Source organism: Dreissena polymorpha, chromosome 12 (assembly GCF_020536995.1).
Source record: "Dreissena polymorpha isolate Duluth1 chromosome 12, UMN_Dpol_1.0, whole genome shotgun sequence".
Taxonomy (NCBI): Eukaryota; Metazoa; Mollusca; class Bivalvia; order Myida; family Dreissenidae; genus Dreissena; species Dreissena polymorpha.
This window is the reverse complement of record NC_068366.1, coordinates 41,821,708-41,847,223: the sequence shown is the minus strand read 5'-3', so window position 1 is coordinate 41,847,223 and position 25,516 is coordinate 41,821,708. Positions and strand designations below refer to the sequence as shown.

Sequence of the window (25,516 nt, the reverse complement as noted above, 5' to 3'; positions counted from 1 at the left end):
ATCCTTTAATTATTGTAGTGGCTTGCAAATTAAAGCAGTTTTTTCTCCCCTAAATGCCTGAACATGGCCCGTTTTGCACGATCTTCTACTTCAGGGTGCCACATTTCGCTCATTTTTTAAGAAAATTTGTCAGGATTTTTTCTACATGTAGGCCACTACCTTTGTTATCAATGTTAATACACAGTTGTTTCAAATTGGACTTTGAAAAATGTAATTTTTCCAATTCACTTACCCTATGTAAGATCATGCCAAAATGCACAGCACTGTCCCCTATGGTTTTACATGACCCGCAAGGTATTGGGTTTCCTGGGGTGTATATGTCCTAATTCATTTCTTACATTTACAAATCTGCACTCATTATGTTGTGGTTATTTCTGTTGTTACATTTTCTCAAGAAACCTCTTTTAAAAGTGAATGATATGGGTCAATTTAATTTGTTGTTGTTATTGGGGTTTAACGCCGTTTTTGAACACAGTATGTAACATTGCAGGCCACAAGATTTTTCACTAATTCAAACACGAAGCAAGATTTTTTAGCATTTTTTCATTATTTAATATCAATACACATAAGGAATAGTCATGATAAAGTTCTTTTTGATAAAATATAGCAATATAATGTTAATATCAACAAACAAAATGGTTAAAATATTAAAAACTTCATTTCTTGTTTAAAATGCTGATTAATCGATTAATCGCTGATTATGGCCTCCGATTAATCGACTCAGTTTTGGGGAACCGATTCCAACCACTACATTATGGTACTGCCTAAAGTATTTTGTTCAAGCATTCAAATAATATTCACACTTTAGTACAGTTTATTATACATACAATCATTGTATTATAGTTTATACATGATACAAAATCTACTGTTACTGGTTTAAGTTTGAAGATTTTAAAGTTGCAACCTTTCCTGACAGCAAAAACAAAACAACATTTATTTATCAACAGCTGTAATTCATTTTGAAAACATAAAATACTTTACATGTCAAGGACATCCTTGTTCCTTAACCCATTTATGCCTAGTGGACTCTCCCATCCTTCTAAATTGGATCAATTTATATCCAGAATTAGTGATGTCTAGTATATTTATACCCCTATTACCATTGGTAATGGGGGCTATATAGGAGTCACTTTGTCAGTTGGTCGGTATGTCTGTCGGTCTGTCTGTCTGTCTGTCCCGAAATTTCATCCGATCTTCACCAAACTTGCTCAGAAGTTGTATTTAGATGATGTCTAGGTCAAGATTGAATATGGGTAATGCCAGGTCAAAAACTAGGTCACGGGGTCACTTAGTGTGTTTTAAACTGAAAGTTTGTCCGGACCATAACTATGTCATTTATCGTTAGATTTTAAAATGACTTCATATATATGTTCACCATCATGGGACGGTGTGTAGTGTGAACAAAGTACTCGATATCTCAAAGGTCAAGGTCACACTTGGAGTTCAAAGGTCAAATGCTTGTCCGGGCCATAACTTTGTCATTTATTGTGAGAATTTAAAATCAAATGGCAAATTTGTTCACCATCATTGGACGGTGTGTCGCGCGAAAGAATTACGTCGATATCTCCAAGGTCAAGGTCACACTTAAAGCTCAAAGGTAAAAAATGGCTATAAATGAGCTTGTCCAGGACATAACTATTGTGAGAATTTAAAATCATTTGGCACATTTGTTAACCATCATTGGATGGTGTGTCCACGAAAGAATTACGTCGTTATATCCAAGATCAAGGTCTTACTTTGAATTCAAAGGTCAAAAATGGCCATAAATGAGCTTGTCCGGGCCATAACTATGTTGTTCATTGTGAGATTTTAAAATCATTTGGCACATTTGTTCACCATCATTGGACGGTGTGTCCCGCGAAAGAATTAAGTCAATATCTTCAAGGTCAAGGTCACACTTTGAGTTCAAAGGTAAAAAGTGGCCATAAATGAGCTTGTCAAGCCATTACTATGTCGTTTATTGAGATTTTAAAAGCATTTTGCCCTTTTGTTCACCATCATTGGACGGTGTGTTGCGCGAAAGAATTATGTTGATATCTCCAAGGTCAAGGTCACACTTTTAGTTCAAAGGTAAAAAATGGCAATAAATGATCTTGTCTGGGCCATAACTATGTCATTCATTGTGAGATTTTAAAATGACTCTGAGTCTTTACATTAATTTTGTTCACAGTCATTGGACGGCGTGTCATGTGAAAGAATTCAAGAGTTCAAAGGTCAAAATGGCTAAAAATGAAAATGGCATAATAAATCTTAAAAATCGCCATAAATTAGATTCTCTTGTTTTGTTAAGACAGCATGCAAAATAGTGTGTGTCAATGCGGCATGTGGGGGTATACTGCAGGTCTGTGACAAAGCTCTAGTTATTTCTGTATTTCGAATATTTCTAACAGAAAATCCTTTAAGCAAATAGCGGAGATCCTGACCTCATCTGGGTCTACGCTGTTTGCCAAGGCCTTTTTTCTAGACGCTAGGCATAAATGGGTTAGATGTCATTATACTTCCTGAGTGTCCATGTACTAAAATATTCCTTTCAAATGCATACAAGCCCATGCGTTTAAAACAGTTCGTTGAAGCTATGTTAAAAATCTTTGGTTTTAGTTGAACTATTTTTAGCATGCTGTAGAGGATATTTTGTTTCCTGTATGTTGAAACCCAATAAAGATGTTGTCTATCATGTAATACTGGTAAACCTGCAATGAAGTGCCTAATAGAAGACATTGGGAGCCAATACATTTACACTTATATGGAGATATAATCCATGAACCAATTGCTTTTAGTAGCTATTACAGGCGTATAAGGGGGTGTCGATGTATTAGATGGTCATGCCACTTAATGGACTGGCTATACATGCAAAATGAACCCATTCAAAGACAGGATGCAAGTTCCCCCCCTAGTGCTTGATGGATTGTGTGCCTGGGATGGGATAGTAATAATGGATTGTTCCTTTATGATCAATCATCTTTGTATAAATATTTTAAAACATATAATTGGCATTTTGCAATTACCAGACATATAACATGTGATTCTTTTCTCTTTAGATGCTGGGTTATTTTCATGCAACGTATTGATTAGTTTTATGAAACAATTAAAGGGGCCTTTTCACGTTTTTTTTAAATGACACTATTAAAAAAATTGTTTCAGAATAGCAATATTTCGTTGTTGTTATTATATTTGTGAGGAAACAGTAATATTGAACATTTACCATGCTCTAAAATATCAATTATATGCATCTTTTAACGATTTAAAAACCTGAAAATTATGAACGCGAAACGATTGAATAATTTTGAGAGTTTTGTTGTTGTCGGTATATTTTGTGATACTAAGAGGATTGCTTATATAAAGTATAAAAAATACATCACTCATTGTAAAAGCACGGATGACTGAGTGGTGTAATCGATGGACTTTTACTCCAGGGATCAGTGGTTCGAGCCCAGTTGATAGACTTTTTTTAGTTCCCTACCGGTTTCACCGGAGGGGACTTATGGTTTTGTCTCCGTCTGTCACACTTTTCTGAAACTTGGAACATGGGTAGATGGCAATATGGACATTATGCACATCATTTCATTTCGTTCCTACGTCAAAAATTCTGGTTGCTATGGCAACAAATAGACTAGAAATACTGCTGAAAATGGTGTTTTTTCTGGATCCTGCGATAGCTTTTAAAGTTCTTAATATTTTTTCATGAAACTTGAAACGTGGATAGATGGCAATATGGACATTATGCACGTCATTTCATTTCTTTTTGACGTAAAAAAATTTGGTTGCTATGGCAACAAATAGACTAGACATACTTCTGAAAATGGTGGTTTTCAGGATCCTGCGATAACTTTTAAAGTTCTTAATATTTTTTCATGTAACTTGAGACATGGATAGATAGCAATATGGACATTATGCAAGTCATTTCATTTCGTTCCGACGTCAAAAATTCTGGTTGCTATGGCAACAAATAGACTAGAAATACTGCTGAAAATGGTGGTTTTCTGGATCCTGCAATAACTTTTAAAGTTCTTAAAAAAAAATTCATGAAACTTGAACCATGGATATAGCAATATGGACATTATGCACGTCATTTCATTTTGTTCCTAAATGTTGCTATGGCAACAAATATATATAAAAAAATCTGGAATTTCTGACAATGGTGGAGCCGGTAGGGGACTTATATTGCTTGACAATAGTCTTGTTTTCTTTAATGTTATTCTTGTTTTTTACTAGAGCTTTTTAGATCCAATATTTACATTTATCAATATAAAGCATTTAATGACAAACTTCAATTAATGCCAAAATCTGTGAAAATTTCTGTCGTGTTTTAAAGAGCAATAACTCAATTCTGGGAATGCCATGAAGAATTTCAAAACAAGGCATGGTCCTTAAATGAACACTTATTTTCCACAGAATCTATTTGATGTAAAACATGGTAACTTAATGCTTGCTTAACCCTTTCCCGATCAGAAGCGAAGTGAAAAATTAATGGATTGTGTAACCAGATTAAAACCAGAACAGCCTGCGATTAACTCACAGTCTGTTCAGGTTTTATGCTATTTGCTGCTCATCGGTATCTAAGGGTTGGAAATGAAGCCTTTAAAACTTAAATCTACTAAGAAAGGTCTTCAATTAAATATAACTTTCTAAGGGTAAGTGTCTGTCTGTCTGTCTGTCTGTCTGCCCTGCCCTGCCCGTCGGTCTGTCTGTCTGTCTGGAAATCTGCTTTTAGGTTTCGAAAAATGCTCATGATTTCTATCAATTTTTTTTCAGGGGCATATGTCATCCTATGGAGACAGCTCTTGTTCTCAGTATGTTGTCAATGCATTAGTTGTTTGTTGTGGGTTGCAATTTAAGATGTAACTTTTTAACTGTGGAAAGTTGGCTTTTCTTACAGTGCTATAATTGTTTAATATATGAATACAATTTTACAGAAACCATATTATTGAAAGCACACCATGGCAGCTATTTGTTAGTCTTTTGAATGTTACTCTTTTATTTCCCATTTTCACTTATTACTGAAATAATGCAAGTGTTTTGCTGATACTGCAAGTTTAAATCCTTTCAGAACATTGGAGTAAGATTTTATATTTTGTCTTATGTTACTTGTTTGTGTTTGTTTATTACAATACAATGCCTATTTTTCTATTAGTTTTTGTTTGCTATTGTACATTTAACGTTTGTTTTTATACCCCCACAAACAAAGTCTAGGGGGGTATATAGGAGTGAGCTTGTCGGTCGGTCTGTCTGTCGGTCCGTATTAAGTGACCGCTCTCTAATTCAAGTTGTTTTCATCTGATCTTCACCAAACTTGGTCAAATGTTGAATCTAGATGATGTCTATGTCAAGTTCGAATATGGGTCATGCTGGGTCAAAAACTAGGTCAAGGGGTCACTTAGTGCTTTTTTATGCCCCCGGATCGATAGATTGGGGGTATATTGTTTTTGTCCGGTCTGTCTGTCATTCTGTCCCAAAACTTTAACCTTGGATAAAGTTTGATAACTTTTGCAATATTGACCGTAGCAACTTGATATTTACCATGCATGTGTATCTCATGGAGCTGCTCATTTTGAGTGGTGAAAAGTCAAGGTCAAGGTCATCCTTCAAGGTCAAAGGTCAAATATCATTGTATTTTTCTTTCCTTAAACTTTAACCTTCGTTAATTTTTATCATAACTTTGTTAATATCAAACACATCATCTTTATATTTGGCATGCATGTGTATCTCATTGAGCTGCTCATTTTGAGTGGTGAAAGGTAAAGGTCATCATTCAAGGTCAAATGTCAAAAATTGAAAAAAATAATTATTCATTTCTCCATTCAATCTCTTAATTACTTCTCGTTGAGCTGCACATTTTGAGTGGTGAAAGGTCAAGGGCAATCTTAAAGGTCAAAGGTCAAATGTATGGCTTCAAAGCGGCGCAGAACAGGGCAGTGTGTTTTTGACAAACACATCTCTTGTTAACATTCAGCATGGTGTCCGCTCTCTAATTCAAGTAGTTTTCATCCAATCTTCACCAAACTTGGTCAGAAGTTTTATCTAGATGATCGTAAGGGCCAAGTTTGAACATGGGCCATGCCAGATCAAAAACTAGTTCACGGGGTCGCTTAGTAAGTTTTACACATTCAGCATGGTGTCCGCTCTCTAATTCAAGTAGTTTACATCCGATCTTCACCACACTTGGTCAGAAGTTGTATCTAGATGATGTGTAGATCAAGTTCAAACATGGGCCATACCGGGTCAAAAACTAGGTCAAGGGGTCACTTAGTGAGTTTTTAAACATTTAGCATGGTGTCTGGTGTTTTTTGTCAAGGCAACATGCAAAATATTCTGTGTCAATGCTGCATGTGGGGGTATTCGTCACGTCTGTGACAAAGCTCTACTTGTAGTTGTTCATACATTTTGTGATATTCAGCCATCCATGTATAGTTTTAGGGATATTGTATTCAATATTGACGTACAACCTATTATCTCATCCCCACTTTCACTTAGACCATATGTTATTCAGTTGCAATGTTTCAGTTTGAATTACTCTAATGAAAAAGAATTTGAACCAGGAATAACAGCTTCATTCTTAGCACCAAATGAGCTAAAATTTCATTGTTTGCTGTTAATTGATATTTATCAAATTTAACTATTATTAAACAATTATTGTTGTGTTTAAACTTTTAAAGACAGGCATTAAAAAAGAAGTTCAAGTGCATTTCTTAACACATGCTTACACTCTCATATACATGTGTCTCATTTTGACTTTGTTAACTGTTTCAGGGGCCAAAAGGGGAGACAATTGGGGCCATTGTGCAGCCCCTGCCTCACTCCTACCTGATATTCAGGGCCCCTTCTGAAGCTGCAGGTGAGCACTTGGGCTCAGTGGTTGTTATCCCATTTATTGATTTGCATCCTTATTTGAAGGCAATCATGAAAATCATGCTAAAGATATTGGTTGAGGATGAGTTCTTGAGACGTGTCTTCAACATTTAGCTTGGTAATACTCAAGGCCAAACTTGTCTGCCTACTGTAACTTCAGAAGTAAGGGTCACTCTTAGAAGTCAAATGTCAAACTTGCAAACTTGGTTCAAAAACAGCTTGTCCATATCTTAACATTCAAGTCATTATTACACTTTAAGACAACTTACCAAAAATTGCTACCAGGAGAAGACTGAATGTCAAACGTATAACCTGTTTATTACCTCAAAGTCAAGGTCACACTTAAAGGTCAAATTCTAATTTGGCCATAATCAGCTTTTGTTTGACGTGAGCGAAGTTTTGAGACAAAAGTGGAATACGTGTGCATCTGTTCTTTAAGGACACGTATCTTCTTCATTAATTTCTATCTTATTGTTCTTTAACAAAGTTTGTACCTTCTATCAGGTCAAGTCATAAACAATTGATGCTGGTGATCTCAGGTGAGTGCTTTAGGGCCGTCATAGCTGTCTTTAACAGAGTAAAAGTAAATTGAGTATTTTAGAAAAAAATGAAAACTTTATTTACAGTCAAATTAAAACCAATTGATCAGTCTTTAGACCACTGCAATTTGTGTTTTCACAATTTCTGTATAACCACATTCTGGTAACCGTATGTGTATCTTTCTGGAAAGTATTTTTTTGCTATATTATATAGCAGCATATCAAAGCCTTATCTCTGACACTAATGTTATTGCCAGGCAAGTGCTGGATGGATGCCCTGGATCTGTCTTTACGCTGCACCAACCTGCTGATGAAATCCATGAAGAAGGACAGCACAGGGAGCATAGAGGGGGCCGACCCTGCGGCAGAGCAGGAGCTGTCTGACTCCTCCCTGCCACCGGTAACCCATGACATTGAGGCAGATAACAGCATGGATGAGAGTGACTGTGAGAAACACTTTGCAGGCCAAGGTGCGTTTCTTTTTATGTCCCCCACCACTATAGTGGGGGACATATTGTTTTTGCCCAGTCTGTTGGTTTGTTTGTTGGTTTGCGTCAAACTTTAACATTTGCCATAACTTTTGCAATATTAAAGATAGCAACTTCATATTTGGCATGCATGTGTATCTCATGGAACTGCACATTTTGAGTGGTGAAAGGTCAAGGTCATCCTTCAAGGTCAAAGGTCAAATATATGGGTCAAAATCGCTCATTTAATGTACACTTTTCAATATTGAAGATAGCAACTTGATGTTTGGCATGCATGTGTATCTCATGGAGCTGCACATTTTGAGTGGTGAAAGGTCAAGGTCAAGGTCATCCTTAAAGTCAAGGTCAAATATATTGGTCAAAATCGCTCATTTAATGCACACTTTTGCAATATTGAAGATAGCAACTTGATATTTGGCATGCATGTGTATCTCATGGAACTGCACATTTTGAGTTGTGAAAGGTCTAGGTCATCCTTCAAAGTCAAAGGTCAAATATATGGGGACATAGTGTTTCACAAACACATCTTGTTTTTGAATGAACTTGTAATTTTTGATAGCTTGTCAATATGACCCACATGATAAAGTCCAAGCCACAAACCAGCTTTATACATGGACCATTTTATGAGTTAAGAGCTGATATATTTCCATGCATGTTGACATCATCGGTGCTCCAAATATAGCCTTACTGGAAGGGAGCCGCACCCTGCCCTTCCAAAGCCCCTTCCTGCCATTTTACAAAAAAAAAAAAATATATATTTTTTATAGACATATTATAATTTATAAATTTCTTATTACATTGTAATTAATTTATACCACATTGTAGGCATTTTATTTCATTTGCATGGTTTAATAATAATGGAAATAATATATTCTTACAATTATTAATAACAAAAATTAATATGCAAAGGGAGATTTATGGATACAACTGCGCGCTCGAAAGTGCCCTTTTGACAAAATAGCCCCCCCCTGCCGTTTTAAATCCTAGCTGGAGCACTGCATCATGTTATTTGCCAATTCATTGATATAAATCCTACGGTATGATGAAACTTGTTTTTAGAATAACAGGAGCCAAGACACAACCATGTTATATTGGATTCCACATCATAACCGAGCACTTATATAATACTTAAAGTGTATTGATCATACAAGAATTCAAATGTAAAGTCTTTGAAAACTCCTCGGCACAGTGGAGTCTATTTTTGATGTGAGTTTGAATTGTGTCCAGCATTGTATAAGTAGATTGGTAGTTGAATGATTTGTTTTGGCATTTCATCCCCTCCTTCTGATTCAAAATAAGGCAGTTGTCAGTTGATGACAAAAGTATCAGTTTTAAGCTAGTGCTGGTGAAGTGCTAGGTTAGCCCTGGAATGGTGTAAGTTAGTACACTAAAATTACTGTGACTGTAAAAAAGCAATAAACAAACAAAACAGTTTATCTCAGAAGAAACCCTTACTCAGTAAATAATATATTTATGCAGTCAGATTCTCAATTTACAACTTTTCAAACAGCTTTGAATTAATTGTGATTGCTTTTAAAAAGGGTGATAACAGGAAATGCTAATATGTTTTGTTGTTAAGGACATGTTGAATTTACAGTTGGTTGACAAATTTTTTGGGCGATAAGTTATTATGCTATGTAAGTAAATGGATTGAAATATCAGCATGTTTGAATGTTTGGCTCAATATATACCCACTATAATGTCACGATTATAAAAAAAGACAAAATAATTTGAATACTTAAATTCAAATATTGCATGTTAACAATAATAACTTTACCCTGTTGGCTTATTACAGTGATGGTTATGTAGTTTATGCTGGTTGGTTAAATATTACATCGATCAGTTGAGTTATTTACTGTACCCACTAGATTTTTATGCCCCTGGTAGGGTGGCATATAGCAGTTGAACTGTCAGTCCGTTTGTCTGTCTGTCTGTCTGTCTGTCTGTCTGTCTGTCTGTCTGTGTGTCTGTCCGAAACTTTAACATTGGCCATAACTTTTGCAATATTGAAGATATCAACTTGATTTTTGGCATGCATGTGTATCTCAAGCTGCACATTTTGAGTGGTGAATGGTCAAGGTCAAGATCATCCTTCGAGGTCAAAAGTAAAAAAATACAATCCAAGGGAAGTAATAAGCTTTAAAAGGGAGATAATTTCTAAACCTGCCAAATGATATTTTGAAATTTTATTTCAAAGCGGCGCAATAGGGGGCATTGTGTTTCTGACAAACACATCTCTTGTTGTTATTTATTCAGGGCTGGAGGACTATAAGTCCGATCGTGACGAGGCAGGATCAGATTCCAGCCAATCAGATGAGGAGGAGGATCGAGTGTTTGATGAGGTCAGACAGTCCCAGGTGTCCGTTAAACCTGACGAGACACCATACGTGATGAACACTGTAGAAGAATTTGGACAGGTTATCATGCTAGTGATTGTTCTTATCAAATGTTTTCAAATTCTGAATTGCCTTTTCAAAAATAGACTATGTCTGAATTATTCAGAACAATAATCAAATTAACCAAAGTTCTCACACTTTTTACAACAAAGCCAGATAATTTGAACTACAAGATATCAGTTTACAATAGATTAAAAAACCCATACATTTCAAACATAAAATTTATGCGAAGGGCTATGATAATTTCCAATTTTTTAAAATGGAAACCCTCAATTTTATAAATTTTGAATGATCATAATTTAAATCTTCTCACAGACTTCGGTCCCTCCCCTTTCTAGATGAACGCATGTCCAACAGTTTATACCTGATGATCACCAAATATATCAAAATTTGACCTAGAGCATTGGTGGGGGAAACAATTTTTCAACCAACCACTCTTGTTTGCATGCTTCAGCTGGGAGACGCTTGCCAGACCGAGGAAGTGGATGATGAAAACAAGAGCATCATCTGGACCCTGCTTAAACAGGTAGAAATTAACGCTTTCCTGCTCAAAAGTTAAGGAAATATGGTTATATGCAAACAGCATTAACCCTTTGCATGCTGGGAAATTTGTCGTCTGCTAAAATATTGTCTGCTGATTTTCTAAAATTAGCATTTTCTTCGATTTTTTTTTCAAAGAATACTATCAGAATAGCAAACAGTTTGGATCCAGATGAGAGGCCACTATAAACCCATCAAAGTTCATATCTGAATGGTGAAGAGTTAACCATAGACGACAAGCATATTAAGCATTTTGTTGTATGAACTGATCAGTAGAAAATTACCAATTTGTATCTACCCATACTTATAATGGGAACACCTGTGATGGGAAGGCAAGGGCACTCAGTGCTAATCATTGAGATAGCATTGGGCAGTAAATCTCTGTCTAGTTCTATAGACACCCAGACTGTCCTAAGAACTTCAAAGTTAAAGCCCTTGATCTATAAAATTAAAACTAGTACTTTCTGTGACAAAATGGATTGTACAAAGTTAATGATGACAAAGTAGTAATTATTGTCTGTGCCAACAATTTAAGAACACAGTAATACAACCTGTACAGATGAATCTAGGTCTTTTCACCCTAATACCTGTTAGCCCGTGACTTGTTTCACCCTAATACCTGTTAGCCCGTGACTTGTTTCACCCTAATACCTGTTAGCCCGTGACTTGTTTCACCCTAATACCTGTTAGCCCGTGACTTGTTTCACCCTAATACCTGTTAGCCCGTGACTTGTTTCACCCTAATACCTGTTAGCCCGTGACTTGTTTCACCCTAATACCTGTTAGCCCGTGACTTGTTTCACCCTAATACCTGTTAGCCCGTGACTTGTTTCCCGTAATACCTGTTAGCCCGTGACTTGTTTCACCCTAATACCTGTTAGCCCGTGACTTGTTTCACCCTAATACCTGTTAGCCAGTGACTTGTTTCACCCTAATACCTGTTAGCCCGTGACTTGTTTCACCCTAATACCTGTTAGCCCGTGACTTGTTTCACCCTAATACCTGTTAGCCCGTGACTTGTTTCACCCTAATACCTGTTAGCCCGTGACTTGTTTCACCCTAATACCTGTTAGCCCGTGACTTGTTTCCCGTAATACCTGTAAGCCCGTGACTTGTTTCACCCTAATACCTGTTAGCCCGTGACTTGTTTTCACCCTGATACCTGTTAGCCCGTGACTTGTTTCACCCTAATACCTGTAAGCCCGTGACTTGTTTCACCCTAATACCTGTTAGCCCGTGACTTGTTTCACCCTAATACCTGTTAGCCAGTGACTTGTTTCACCCTAATACCTGTTAGCCCGTGACTTGTTTCCCGTAATACCTGTTAGCCCGTGACTTGTTTCACCCTAATACCTGTTAGCCCGTGACTTGTTTCACCCTTATACCTGTAAGCCCGTGACTTAATTCACCCTTATACCTGTTAGCCAGTGACTTGTTTCACCCTAATACCTGTTAGCCTGTGACTTGTTTCCCGTAATACCTGTTAGCCCGTGACTTGTTTCACCCCAATACCTGTTAGCCCGTGACTTGTTTCACCCTTATACCTGTTAGCCCGTGACTTGTTTCACCCTAATACCTGTTAGCCCGTGACTTGTTTCACCCTAATATCTGTTAGCCTGTGACTTGTTTCACCCTAATACCTGTTAGCCCGTGACTTGTTTCACCCTAATACCTGTTAGCCCGTGACTTGTTTCACCCTAATACCTGTTAGCCAGTGACTTGTTACACCCTAATACCTGTTAGCCGGTGACTTGTTTCACCCCAATACCTGTTAGCCCGTGACTTGTTTCACCCTAATACCTGTTCGCCCGTGACTTGTTTCACCCTAATACCTGTTAGCCAGTGACTTGTTTCACCCTAATACCTGTTAGCCCGTGACTTGTTTCACCCTAATTCCTGTTAGCCCGTGACTTGTTTCACCCTAATACCTGTTCGCCCGTGACTTGTTTCACCCTAATACCTGTTCGCCCGTGACTTGTTTCACCCTAATACCTGGTCGCCCGTGACTTGTTTCACCCCAATACCTGTTCGCCCGTGACTTGTTTCACCCTAATACCTGTTAGCCCGTTACTTGTTTTTACCCTTATACCTGTTAGCCCGTGACTTGTTTCACCCTAATACCTGTTAGCCCGTGACTTGTTTCGCCCTAATACCTGTTAGCCCGTGACTTGTTTTACCCTTATACCTGTTAGCCCGTGACTTGTTTCGCCCTAATACCTGTTAGCCAGTGACTTGTTTCACCCTAATACCTGTTAGCCCGTGACTTGTTTCACCCTAATTCCTGTTAGCCCGTGACTTGTTTCACCCTAATACCTGTTAGCCCGTGACTTGTTTCGCCCTAATACCTGTTAGCCCGTGACTTGTTTCGCCCTAATACCTGTTAGCCCGTGACTTGTTTCGCCCTAATACCTGTTAACCCGTGACTTGTTTCGCCCTTATACCTGTTCGCCCTTGACTTGTTTCACCCTAATACCTGTTCGCCCGTGACTTGTTTCACCCGTATACCTGTTAGCCCGTGACTTGTTTCACCCTAATACCTGTTAGCACGTGACTTGTTTCACCCTAATACCTGTTCGCCCGTGACTTGTTTCACCCTAATGCCTGTTCGCCCGTGACTTGTTTCACCCTAATACCTGTTAGCCCGTGACTTGTATCACCCTAATACCTGTTAGCCAGTGACTTGTTTCACCCTAATACCTGTTAGCCTGTGACTTGTTTCGCCCTAATACCTGTTAACCCGTGACTTGTTTCGCCCTAATACCTGTTCGCCCGTGACTTGTTTCACCCTAATACCTGTTAGCCCATGACTTGTTTCACCCTAATACCTGTTAGCCCGTGACTTGTTTCACCCTAATACCTGTTAGCCTGTGACTTGTTTCACCCTAATACCTGTTAGCCCGTGACTTGTTTCGCCCTAATACTGTGAAATCATTTATTTTCGCCAGCAGGAAATTTCGTCATTTTTATAAAAATGACGTTTTCGTCAGCACTTAAATTCGCCAATTACTGACTTTGAAAAAAAATGATTCAGTCAATATCTGATTTATTTTTTTTCCGAAATATATCGCGGTTGCGAAAGATCGTAGTGGGGAAAGAGGGAGGACACTTGAGACTCACTTGCAGGAGGTGGGGCCTGTTTGTCACATGTCAATATACTAGTCTTTTGTTATCAGGTGATCAGTAATTAGCCCCCATTAGTGTATCATTATTATGATTAGCGGATTAGTGGGACCGAATAACCGTTAACGAGTGTTTGAAACCCGGGTTTTAAACAGTGAAGCCGGTCGCCAATTGGTCTTATTCATTTATTATCATGGCAAAACTTAAAACAATCTTACCTTTATCGGCGCAAATTAGAGAAGGTGCGAAGATTATTGGTTAAAATTAGTGTTAGCAAACTATTTGGTCAGTTTTCAATAAAGTTTCAAGAGTTTTGCATCGTAAAAATTTGATCACTTTAAGTACAATAATTTTCGGAAGTGTAAAATTAACAGTGCATTATGGAACAGCGGTTTCATAGGGCAAAGTTCAGATTTAATTGTAACTACCAATGGACTAGTGAGTTTAAATTAGATTGAATGCAATGGGATACAAAGCGCGATGTTTTATTGCGTCATACTCAGTCATTCGAAACACGTGTTTTCCGGGGATTTCCTGAAAATCGCGAAAAAATAAGAGTGAATTTCTTAAAACAATTTTCCTACGTTTGGATGGAACTTATCGTCATGATTGCTAATTTCTCTTTACCTCTTACGTTTTCAATTGCTACAAGTAACAATTATTTGAAACATGTATCGTAAAACTTGTAAAAGATATCAATGATTAAAAAGATCGATAGCCAATAAAACGAAGAACAAGCTATTTTTTTCACCTGTATTGTAGTTAAACGCAAACAACCAAACACAAATCAAAATGTTCTGTATTTATTTGTAATCAAGGCGGAGAATGTATATATGGTAAGTATATACATCACCATCTTTTAATTGTGTTGATTGTCTTTGATCCGGATCTAATCCGGTGCATGGAGGCTGTGTAATCTTCTGCAACAACACTGAAAAACACAATACACACAATAGGTAATAAAGTTGTTAACAATTAGCGCTTATCATAACAATTCTTACTAAACGAAGTCAACGCAGTCGATACAGCTGTACTGCTTTCGCGTTTTAGAGTAATGTCACGTGTCAGTAAAGTACACTGTATAATCTACACCCTTTTGTGTCAAAACCGGATTTATCTTGATAACGTAACAGACGGAGTATGTATGCGTGGATTACGTTGGATATTAGCGCCTCATGCCTTTGGTTATTCAGTCTTAATTTGTTCAAAAATGGGACATAATTGTTCTTTAGGATCTTGAATTCATCTATCGGTCGACTGACGAAATATACGAAAATTAATGCCTGACGATATATAATGGTTTCACAGTACCTGTTCGCCTGTGACTTGTTTTGCCCTAATACCTGTTCGCCCGTGACTTGTTTGACCCTAATGCCTGTTAGCCCGTGACTTGTTTCGCCCTAATACCTGTTCGCCCGTGATTTGTTTCGCCCTAATACCTGTTAGCCCGTGACTTGTTTCTCCCTAATACCTGTTTGCCCGTGACTTGTTTCACCCTAATACCTGTTAGCCCGTGACTTGTTTCACCCTAATACCTGTTCGCTCGTGACTTGTTTCACCCTAATACCTGTTAGCCCGTGACTTGTTTCACCCTAATACCTGTTTGCCCGTGACTTGTTTCACCCTAATACCTGTTCGCCCGTGACTTGTTTCGCCCTAATACCTGTTCGCCCGTGACTTGTTTCACCCTAATACCTGTTAGCCCGTGACTTGTTTCACCCTAATACCTGTTCGCCCGTGACTTGTTTCACCCTTATACCTGTTAGCCCGTGACTTGTTTCACCCTAATACCTGTTCGCCCGTGACTTGTTTCACCCTTATACCTGTTAGCCCGTGACTTGTTTCGCCCTAATACCTGTTCACCCTAGGTCGTTTCGCTCTCATTCCTGGGTCGTTTCGCCCTAGTTTTTATACATACAGCAATTCGAAATGATTTATCTTTAGATTGTCACAAGCTGAATTCATACTTCCTTTTGAACTTAAACAACGATTTTGGGGGATAAGAGGATAATAAGAAGCACATAATTGGCAATCTTTAATTCTTTTGTATTGTTTTCTTAAATGTTTACCATATAATTTTCACACAACAATGCATCTAATATTCTATAAAGTTTCGGGTAAACAAGTCACCGATACATACAAAACGAACAAAATCAATATTAAAAGTATACTTCTTAGAGTGTAGACAAGAAAAAAATGTTTGTTATTCCATTCACTGCAGATTTCTTAAGCATAAGATTGTGTTGAAGTACTAACAATAGCAACAAGACATTACAAATACCTGTAACACATCAGATATTCTTTATATAATTATCTGAATATACAGTTTTCACCATTAACGTCTCTGTCACACTTGTGGTTGGTATATTTCATGAGTAATATAGTTGTGTGCAAGAGGTGTGAAAGGTGTTAAATACAACGTACTTTATTTAATTATTCAATTAAAGATAATTGGTATGTTAATAAATCCGCTTTAAATTAAAATAAGGGCGAAGCAACCCGCTTGTAAGGGTGAAATGACCCAGGGCGGTACAACTCAGAGTAACCTAGGGGGAACAGCTTTAAGGGCGAAACGACCCGATACCTGTACAGATGCATGTAAATCACACTGTAAAAAATGCCTATTTTATGACAATTTAACACGGTTGTGTATGCAAGATTTGATAAACAATAGCTAATGTTGGTGTTTTTTGTTGAAGGCCCATGTTTCTGTCTTGTCAACAAGTTATATTTACACAATTAGGAAACTGAAGTAAAATTAGTCAATGCAACAAACAAACAAAAATGTGCTTGTTTTTCAGTTGACAAATGAATGACATTTTCTGACCTTTCCAAAAAATATTCCAGACAGAAAAAGATTGAAAATAAAGACAAACACTAATTAGAAGAACCGAACAAACCAGGATGTAATTGCATTTTATACAATGGATTTATTTTTTTTTTATCATACTATACAATTGATTTGTAATTTATCTTTCATATTGAATCTTTATAATCTATGACACCCAGGCATACTGTTAATTGCAGGTTCGCCCCGGAATGGATCTGTCCAAGGTGGTGTTGCCAACGTTCATTCTTGAGCCTCGTTCTTTCCTCGATAAACTGACAGATTACTACTTCCACTGTGATATTCTGTCTGAGTAAGCATACACGTCATAAGATTGCTAACTCTTCTTACTTGTGTTAATTGAATACAGCTTTTTAAAAATAATGACACAGTGAAAAGTGGCCTACATTTCACAATGATCATTTTAATTACTCGAAAGGGGAAGTAGAAATGTTGATAAATGGAAAATAAACACAGTTCATATTATGATGTGGACTTTCAAAATTTACAATGATTACTGCTGAGAAAAATTTATAGTGTATTGAACAATTAAAATTTGACAATTAACTCTCAAAGAGAATGATAATTGTATAAATGCATGCCATTATTTTTAGGGTTTAAATTGTGATACTGTAAAGCTTTCATTTCGATTTGTAAGATACAGTAAGCGCAAATTCTTAATTAAAAAAGCAAACCTTTACCAATATTGATGATAATATATATTTTAAAAACACAAACATTTGCCTTTTTCCAGAAATTTCAGTTGAATGTGAATATTTTTAGCTCACCTGAGCATCACCTGAGCACTTTGTGCTCATGGTGAGCTTTTGTGATTGCCTCTTGTCCACCGTGCCTTACACAGCATCAAAATTTACATTGTTAAAACTCTAGAGGCCACATTATTTTTCTGATCATCACGAAACTTGGTCAGAAGATTTGAAACAATGATATCTTGGACTAGTCTGAAAATGGTTTCAGTTGCTTGATAAACATTTCCGCCAATGGGCGGTGTATTTCCTTATATGGCTTTATTATGGCTATTATTGTTAATCCTTAAGAGTCCAAATTTATTTACGATCTTCATGACACTTGGAGAGAAAATTTGTCCCAATGATATCTTGGACGCATTCGAAAATGGTTCTGGTTGGTTGAAAACAAGGTGGCCAGGGTCTGGGCATTTCTCTCTTTATGGCTATAGTAAAAAGTTACTAACACACTAGAGTCACATTTATTATCCAATCATCATGAAACTTTGAAAAAAACATTTGTTTTAATAATATCTTGGATGAGTTAAAAAATAGGTCTGGTCTGTTGAAAAACATGGCAGCCGGGGGGCGGAGCAGTCCTCCTTATGTTGCTATAGTAAAACCTTATTGGCATTCTAAAAAAGTTCCATTTATTGTTCAGTTTTCATGTAACTTGGTCAGAACATTTGTTCTAATGATATCTTGGGCTGCACAGAACAGGTCAGTTTGTATTGTCATTTGTATCTTAGGTGAGTGACTTTGAGCCTTTCAAGCCCTCTTGTTTTGCAAAATGTCCAATCAAAAATATCCAATAGAACCTTAATACCAAGCTATTAAAAGGCAATATTCCTAATATCAGGTTTGACTGTGCTAATGACAGGTATTCCCAAACTGCACTGCAGCAGTACTGTTCCCCCAAAAATGCTGGATTAAATATGGTGATAAACTGTTCAGAATTGGATAACTAGACTACTTTGGTTGTTACTTGCAGAGCTGTATTACAAGAGGACCCATACACCAGAATGAAATCAGTGGTGAAGTGGTACCTCTCGGGCTTCTACAAGAAACCAAAGGTGTGTAATAATATGACTTGTGATCTTGTAAGTGAAGCCTTTATGGACATGTGTATGGATTAACTTGAAAATGCTCAATTCTGCTAAGCTATTCAGTGTGTAATTCCACAGTTTCAGGCTCTCGATTAATATTTTAAGGTTTGACAGTGAAGTTTTTATGCCCCTGGATCGAATGATCGGGGAAATATTGTTTTTGACCATTCTGTCTGTCATTGTATGTGTGTGTGTGTGTGTGTGTCTGTCACAAACTTTAACCTTGGTCATAACTTTTGCAATATTGAAGATAGCAACTTGATATTTGGCATGCATGTGTATCTAATAGAGTTGCACATTTTGAGTGGTAAAAGGTCAAGTTCATCCTTCAAGGTCAAAGAACAAATTTATGGCTTCAAAGCAGCTCTTGTTTCATCTGTCACAGAACATATGCAATGAAGAGACATGATAAAAGTGTTTTGAAATTGTATGTGTAGGGAGCATTTTTGTTTCGGGTAGCTCTGTGGTTTTGTGACATTTGCTGTATTTGTTGTTACTGATGGTAAGTGTGCTTTTTCTCCACATTTTAAATATAATTCTTTCTTGTTCACTTTTGTCAGGGTATCTGATTTTTCCCTAGTTCTCTTTTGATCGGGGTCTCAATTTTTCACATTTTAACTCATTAACAGGGTCTCAAAAAGCCATACAATCCCATAATTGGAGAAACCTTGCGCTGTTTCTGGGAGCATCCACAGACGTCTAGTCGCACATTCTACATTGCTGAGCAGCTTTCCCATCATCCCCCAATCACCGGCTTCTATGTGACCAACAGAAAGGATGGCTTCAATATTAGTGGGAGCATTCTGGCAAAGTCCAAGTTTTACGGTACACAGGAATTCTTTTTTTCACACAGACGATATACTGCTAACTTTGCTTTCTTGAAGTTGTTGGATCGAAGTTACTTCAAAATATCTGTAGTTCAACATATTTGAATAGAGACTTTTTAGATTTATGGAATTAAATGTACATGCTGATAAAATAGTTATAATAACCTATTACCTATAATGAGCTGAAATCAACTATTTGTGTATATTTGTACTATTTGTATTCTTGTTCTGTGAAAATTGGGCAAAATGCATGTGTGTAAAGTGTCATCCCAGATTAGCCTGTGCAGTCCACACAAGCTAATCAGGGACAACACTTTCATCTTTAACGGTATTTTTCATTTGAAGGAAGTCCCTTTTTACCAAAAATCTAGTTTAAGCAGAATGTGTCAAGGCTAATCTAGGACAACACTTTAAGCACATACATTATGCCCAATTTTCTCAGAACAAGACTCATTTAATAAATGAAATAACATACACATTGATTTAGATTGATGAAAGAGGCGTAAAGATGTTAACAAAGTTTGAAAAAACCCAGATGGTACCTAAATACATCTTTTAACAAGAGTTAACTTTTCTAGTTAAATCAATATGACATAACAGATAATTGGAGTTAAAACTTTTAGTTTTTATGCCCCGGGATCGATAGATCGGGGGTATATTGTTTTTGTTCTGTCTGTTTGTCTGTCTGTCATTCTGTCCCAAAACTTTAACCTTGGTGAAAGTTTGATAACTTTTGCAATATTGACCATACCAACTTGATATTTACCATTCATGTTTATCTCATGTAGCTGCTCATTTTGAGTGGTGAAAAACAAGGTCAAGGTCATCCTTCAAGGTCAAAGGTCAAATATCATTGTATTTTTCTTTCCTAAAACTTTAACCTTTGTTAAAGTTTTATCATAACTTTTGTATTATAAAACACAGCAACTTCATATTTGGCATGCATGTGTATCCCGTGGAGCTGCACATTTTGAGAGGTGAAAGGTCAAGGTCAAAGGTCAAAATTAAAAAAAAAAAAATTCATTTCTCCATTCAATCTCTTACTTACTTCTCGTGCAGCTGCACATTTTAAGTGGTGAAACATCAAGGTCAACATTCACAGTCAAAGGTCAAATATCATTGTATTTTTCTTTCCTATAACTTTCACCTTTGTTAAAGTTTTATCATTACTTTTGTATTATAAAACACAGCAACTTCATATTTGGCATGCATGTGTACCTCGTGGAGCTGCACATTTTGAGTGGTGAAAGGTCAAGGTCAAAGATCAAAATTAAAAAAAAAATATTTTCATTTCTCCATTCAATCTCTTACTTACTTCTCGTGCAGCTGCACATTTTTAGTGGTGAAACTTCAAGGTTTACATTCAAGGTCAAAGGTCAATTATCATTGTATTTTTCTTTCCTATAACTTTAACCTTCGTTAAAGTTTTATCATAACTTTTTATGCCCCAGATCGAATGATCGGGGTATATTGTTTTTGGCCTGTCTGTCATTCTGTCCCAAAACTTTAACCTTAGTTAAAGTTTGATAATTTTTGCATTATTGAAGATACCAACTTCATATTTGGCATGCATGAGTAGACATTTTGAATTGTTAAAAGTCAAGGTCATCCTTCAAGGCCAAAGGTCAAATATCATTGTTTTTTTCCCTAAAACTTTACCTTTCGTTAAAGTTTGGTCATAACTTTCTGAATATTGAAGATAGCAACTTGGGCATGCATGTGTATCTCATGAAGCTGCACATTTTGAGCGGTGAAAGGTCAAGGTCATTCTTCAAGGTCAAAAGTCAAAAAATACAATCCAAGGGAAGTAATAAGCTTTAAAAGGGAGATAATTTCTAAACCTACCAAATGATATATTGAAATTTTATTTCAAAGCGGCGCAATAGGGGGCATTGTGTTTCTGACAAACACATCTCTTGTTATTTTATAGAAAATAAGGAGGTAAAAAACTGTAATGACAGTCTATTTTGATTTATATAGAACTTTGAAGGGATGTTGAGACTGTTCTGATTTTAGTATCAAATATAAGTCATAAATGGAATGAGTATATTTTTGCAAATTTATGAATGTAACTTTGTAACAGGTAATTTAAAAATGGTAAGTACTTTTTATGCTATGTCAACTACTTTTAGCTCTCCTTAGAACATAGTGCTCATGGGGAGCTTTTATGAGAATGTGACTTCTGTCATCTGTCAGTGCCTGATAATGCAAAATCTGTTCCAAAACCACAAGGCCCAGAGGTTATTGTACATAACTTAAAAATCTATGAAACACCAAGGGTCAGGGGTTTAATACTTTTTGTGTAACATGGTATAGTTTTCCTCTACTTAGATTGTTTAAATCATGCCCCTGATGTCAAAACTTACAGTACGCCTAGGGTATTATGATTTAAATGGTAATATAGTAAGAAAAAAAAAATATTCTCTGAAGTCGCAAGTATGAAGTGTTTAATGTTTGGTGTATAGGAGTGCATGGTGGTCCACTCCTAAGTTTGTTTATTACATGCCTCTATGTTCAACCCTGGGCGTAACTTGTTTTTCGCGAGGCTGTTTTTGGAGAAAACCCGAGCTATTGTCATAGCCAGCTCGTTGTGTCGTGTCGTCCGCTGGCGTCGTGCTAAAACCTTAACATTGGCTCTAAAATCAAAGTGCTTCCACCTACAACTTTGAAACTTCATATGTAGATGCACCTTGATGAGTTCTACACGCCACACCCATTTTTGGGTCACTAGGTCAAAGGTCAAGGTTACTGTGACCTCCACAAAAAAAATTCTGACAAGCTTTCGCAGCTAAGCGTAGCACCCGTTATGCGGTGCTCTTGTTCTAATATTTATTGTAAAAATTAAAAGGAATTAAAACAAATAATACTGTCTCAGATCAAACTCTGGATGAAAAAAAGCAATTTTTACACTAATGTTTGAGCGATTTATGAGATGTCTCTTAATTCTGGTAAATATAACAAAACATTGCAAATATTTTTGTTATTGTCTTAGACATGAATAAAAGACAATAAAACCAACCATCTACTTAAAGGTCTTTCAAATTTTATATAATGAAGGAAAAGTACATGTCATGTTTTCTGTTTTTCAGGTAACTCTCTTTCTGCAATACTAGAAGGCACTGCAAAGTTGACATTTCTCAAGCGAGGGGAGGACTACTATATAACGATGCCTTATGCTCATTGTAAAGGTCAGTGAAACATATATTGTTCACATGAAAGTCGGACTTGTATGAAATACACACATGACAATTTAAACTTAAAATATTTGTATTGATAAATATATTTGCTTGTTAGCTCGGCGTTACCGGAGAAAACCCGAGGTATTGTCATAGCCAGCTCGTCGTGTCGTCCGATGTCCGCCGTCTGACGTCCACCGTCCGTGTCGTGCTAAAACCTTAACATTGGCTCTAAAATCAAAGTGCTTCCACCTACAACTTTGAAACTTCATATGTAGATGCACCTTGATGAGTTTATTTGTGATAAATATTCATGTGAAGATCTTTAATTTGATCTTCAAGATAAATTGTTTAGATTATTTTTTTTGTCCTTAAGGCTGGCATATCTTTCAATTTTTTCTGTCAATGGGTCTTTTTCTCATTCTGCACTTTATTGTTTGGGTCCTTTATCTCAACCGTTTTTATGCCCCCCTTCGAAGAAGAGGGGGTATATTGCTTTGCTCATGTCGGTTTGTCGGTCTGTCTGTCGGTCCGTCCACCAGGTGGTTGTCAGACGATAACTCAAAAACGCTTGGGCCTAGGATCATGAAACTTCATAGGTACATTGATCATGACTCGCAGATGACCCCTATTGATTTTGAGGTCACTAGGTCAAAGGTCAAGGTCACGGTGACCAGAAATAGTAAAATGGTTTTTGAATGATAACTCAAGAACGCATACGCCTAGGATCATGAAACTTCATGGGTAGATTGATCATGACTTGCAGATGACCCCTATTGATTTTGAGGTCACTAGGTCAAAGGTCAAGGTCACGGTGACCCGAAATAGTAAAATGGTTTCCGGATGATAACTCAAGAACGCATACGCCTAGGATCATGAAACTTCATTGGTAGATTGATCATGACTCGCAGATGACCCCTATTGATTTTGAGGTCACTAGGTCAAAGGTCAAGGTCACGGTGACCCGAAATAGTAAAATGGTTTTCAGATGATAACTCAAGAACGCATACGCCTAGGATCATGAAACTTCACATGTAGATTGATCATGACTTGCAGATTACCCCTATTGATTTTGAGGTCATAAGGTCAAAGGTCAAGGTCACGGTGACCCGAAATAGTAAAATGATTTTCGGATGATAACTCAAGAACGCTTTTGCCTAGGATCATGACATTTCATAGGTACATTGATCGTGACCCGCAGATAACCCCTATTGATTTTCAGGTCACTAGGTCAAAGGTCAAGGTCACAGTGACAAAAATTGTATTCACACAATGGCTGCCACTACAACGGACAGCTCATATGGGGGGCATGCATGTTTTACAAACAGCCCTTGTTTTCATTAGATTGTCACCAAACATCCTAAAATATGGGCCTTGCTCTGTAAAAAGGGGGGGGGGGTTTAATGCATGTGCGTAAAGTGTTGTCTCAGATTAGCCTGTGCAGTCTGCATAATAGTTATTTTTCTATTCTCTTAAAGTTTATAAAGGATGTACATGCTGTTTAAATTGGACAATAACCACAGAGCTACAAACATGTAATTGGTTTGGCATGTTGATCGCTAGACAAAGGAAGCCAATTTTATTGGACAGAAAGGTGTTATTTTATATCCCTTTTTACCAGCTGCAGTTAACCTAAATAGTAGGAATCTTCATTTGCACTTTCATAACCATGGTAACTATCAATTGCAAGTGTCCTCATTTGCACCCTCATAACCATAGTTACCAATTGCAAGTAACCATATTGGCATCCCAATAAACGTTATGACCCATTGCAGGTACTGTAATTGATCCCTCATAGTCTTGGTTACCTATTACTGGAGACCATAAACACCCACGTAACCATGGTCACCCATTGCAGGTATCCTCATTGGCACCCTGACCATGGAGATGGGTGGAAAGGTCAGCCTGTCGTGTCCCAAGACTGGATACAGGTGTGACCTGGAGTTCAAACTAAAGGTAGGTTTTATGAAAGAGTTAAAACAAAACAGAATACTTGAATTATTACTTATTGAATGAAGTAATGTCAATAAAACAGTCAACTTGCATCAGTATGATTTTTCTTTGTTTTCTTTCATTGATGATTTAAAATTTGAAAATCTAGTTTTTTCTTAAACTCATTAACTCATATTTAGTTTTGAGGGGGCTGATAATGTCTTGGTTGGGAAATGAAGGGGAAGGATTTGAGTTGAACATCTTAAATAAAATATATACTATTATCTGATAATGAATTTTTTTTCATAGCTTGGGCTTTTGTATCTGAAACAGACCTTATGAGTGCATAAAGATCTAGAACAAATCGAAAAAAACACAAAACCTAATCAGTGTGTATATTATACTTAAACAATTGTTTCAGCCTTTCCTGGGTATTGGAGAAGCGTCCAATCGGATCAGTGGCAAGATCAAGATGGGCTCAGACACACTGGCCAGTATAGAGGGGCACTGGGACCAGGAGATATACATCAAAGATAAGGCAACTGGGGTGGGTATCTGAAGAGTCACACGTACTAATACATTCCAGAAATGTTGTTAGCGAGGCTGTTTTCGCAGAAAACCCGAGCTATTGTTATAGCCAGCTCGTCGTCTGCCGTGCACCGTAAATTTTCAAGGTGAACATCATCTTCAAGGTCTAGGGTCGAAGAAACAAAGTCAAGGGAAGTAATAAGCTTTAAATGGACATAGTTATCTGACCTGCCCACGTATATATTTTTGTTAAATAAATCAAAGCAGCGCAGTAGGCGGCATTGTGTTTCTGACAAACACATTGTGGTAAAAGGTCAAGGTCATCCTTTACGGTCTATGGTAAAAAATACAGATTTAAGGGAAGTAATAAGCTTTAAAAAGGGAGAAAATTATTCAATATTGAACATAGCCAATTTATATATTTGGCATGCATGTGTATCTCATG

The 25,516-nt window shown here is 37.0% G+C and overlaps 1 protein-coding gene across 8 annotated transcripts in view; it reads left to right on the top strand.

Annotated features, from left to right (window-relative positions):
* Positions 1-25,516, top strand: part of LOC127854190 (oxysterol-binding protein-related protein 8-like) — a 157,023-nt gene that overhangs the window by 107,874 nt on the left and 23,633 nt on the right. For all 8 annotated transcript variants that reach the window (XM_052389203.1, XM_052389206.1, XM_052389204.1 and 5 more), the window contains 10 exons: positions 6,748-6,832; positions 7,643-7,855; positions 10,130-10,290; positions 10,724-10,795; positions 16,957-17,069; positions 18,494-18,575; positions 19,238-19,433; positions 22,525-22,623; positions 24,470-24,567; positions 24,965-25,090. In XM_052389203.1, the coding sequence (XP_052245163.1) occupies positions 6,748-6,832; positions 7,643-7,855; positions 10,130-10,290; positions 10,724-10,795; positions 16,957-17,069; positions 18,494-18,575; positions 19,238-19,433; positions 22,525-22,623; positions 24,470-24,567; positions 24,965-25,090 (1,245 nt within the window). The remainder of the gene's footprint in view (positions 1-6,747; positions 6,833-7,642; positions 7,856-10,129; positions 10,291-10,723; positions 10,796-16,956; positions 17,070-18,493; positions 18,576-19,237; positions 19,434-22,524; positions 22,624-24,469; positions 24,568-24,964; positions 25,091-25,516) is intronic.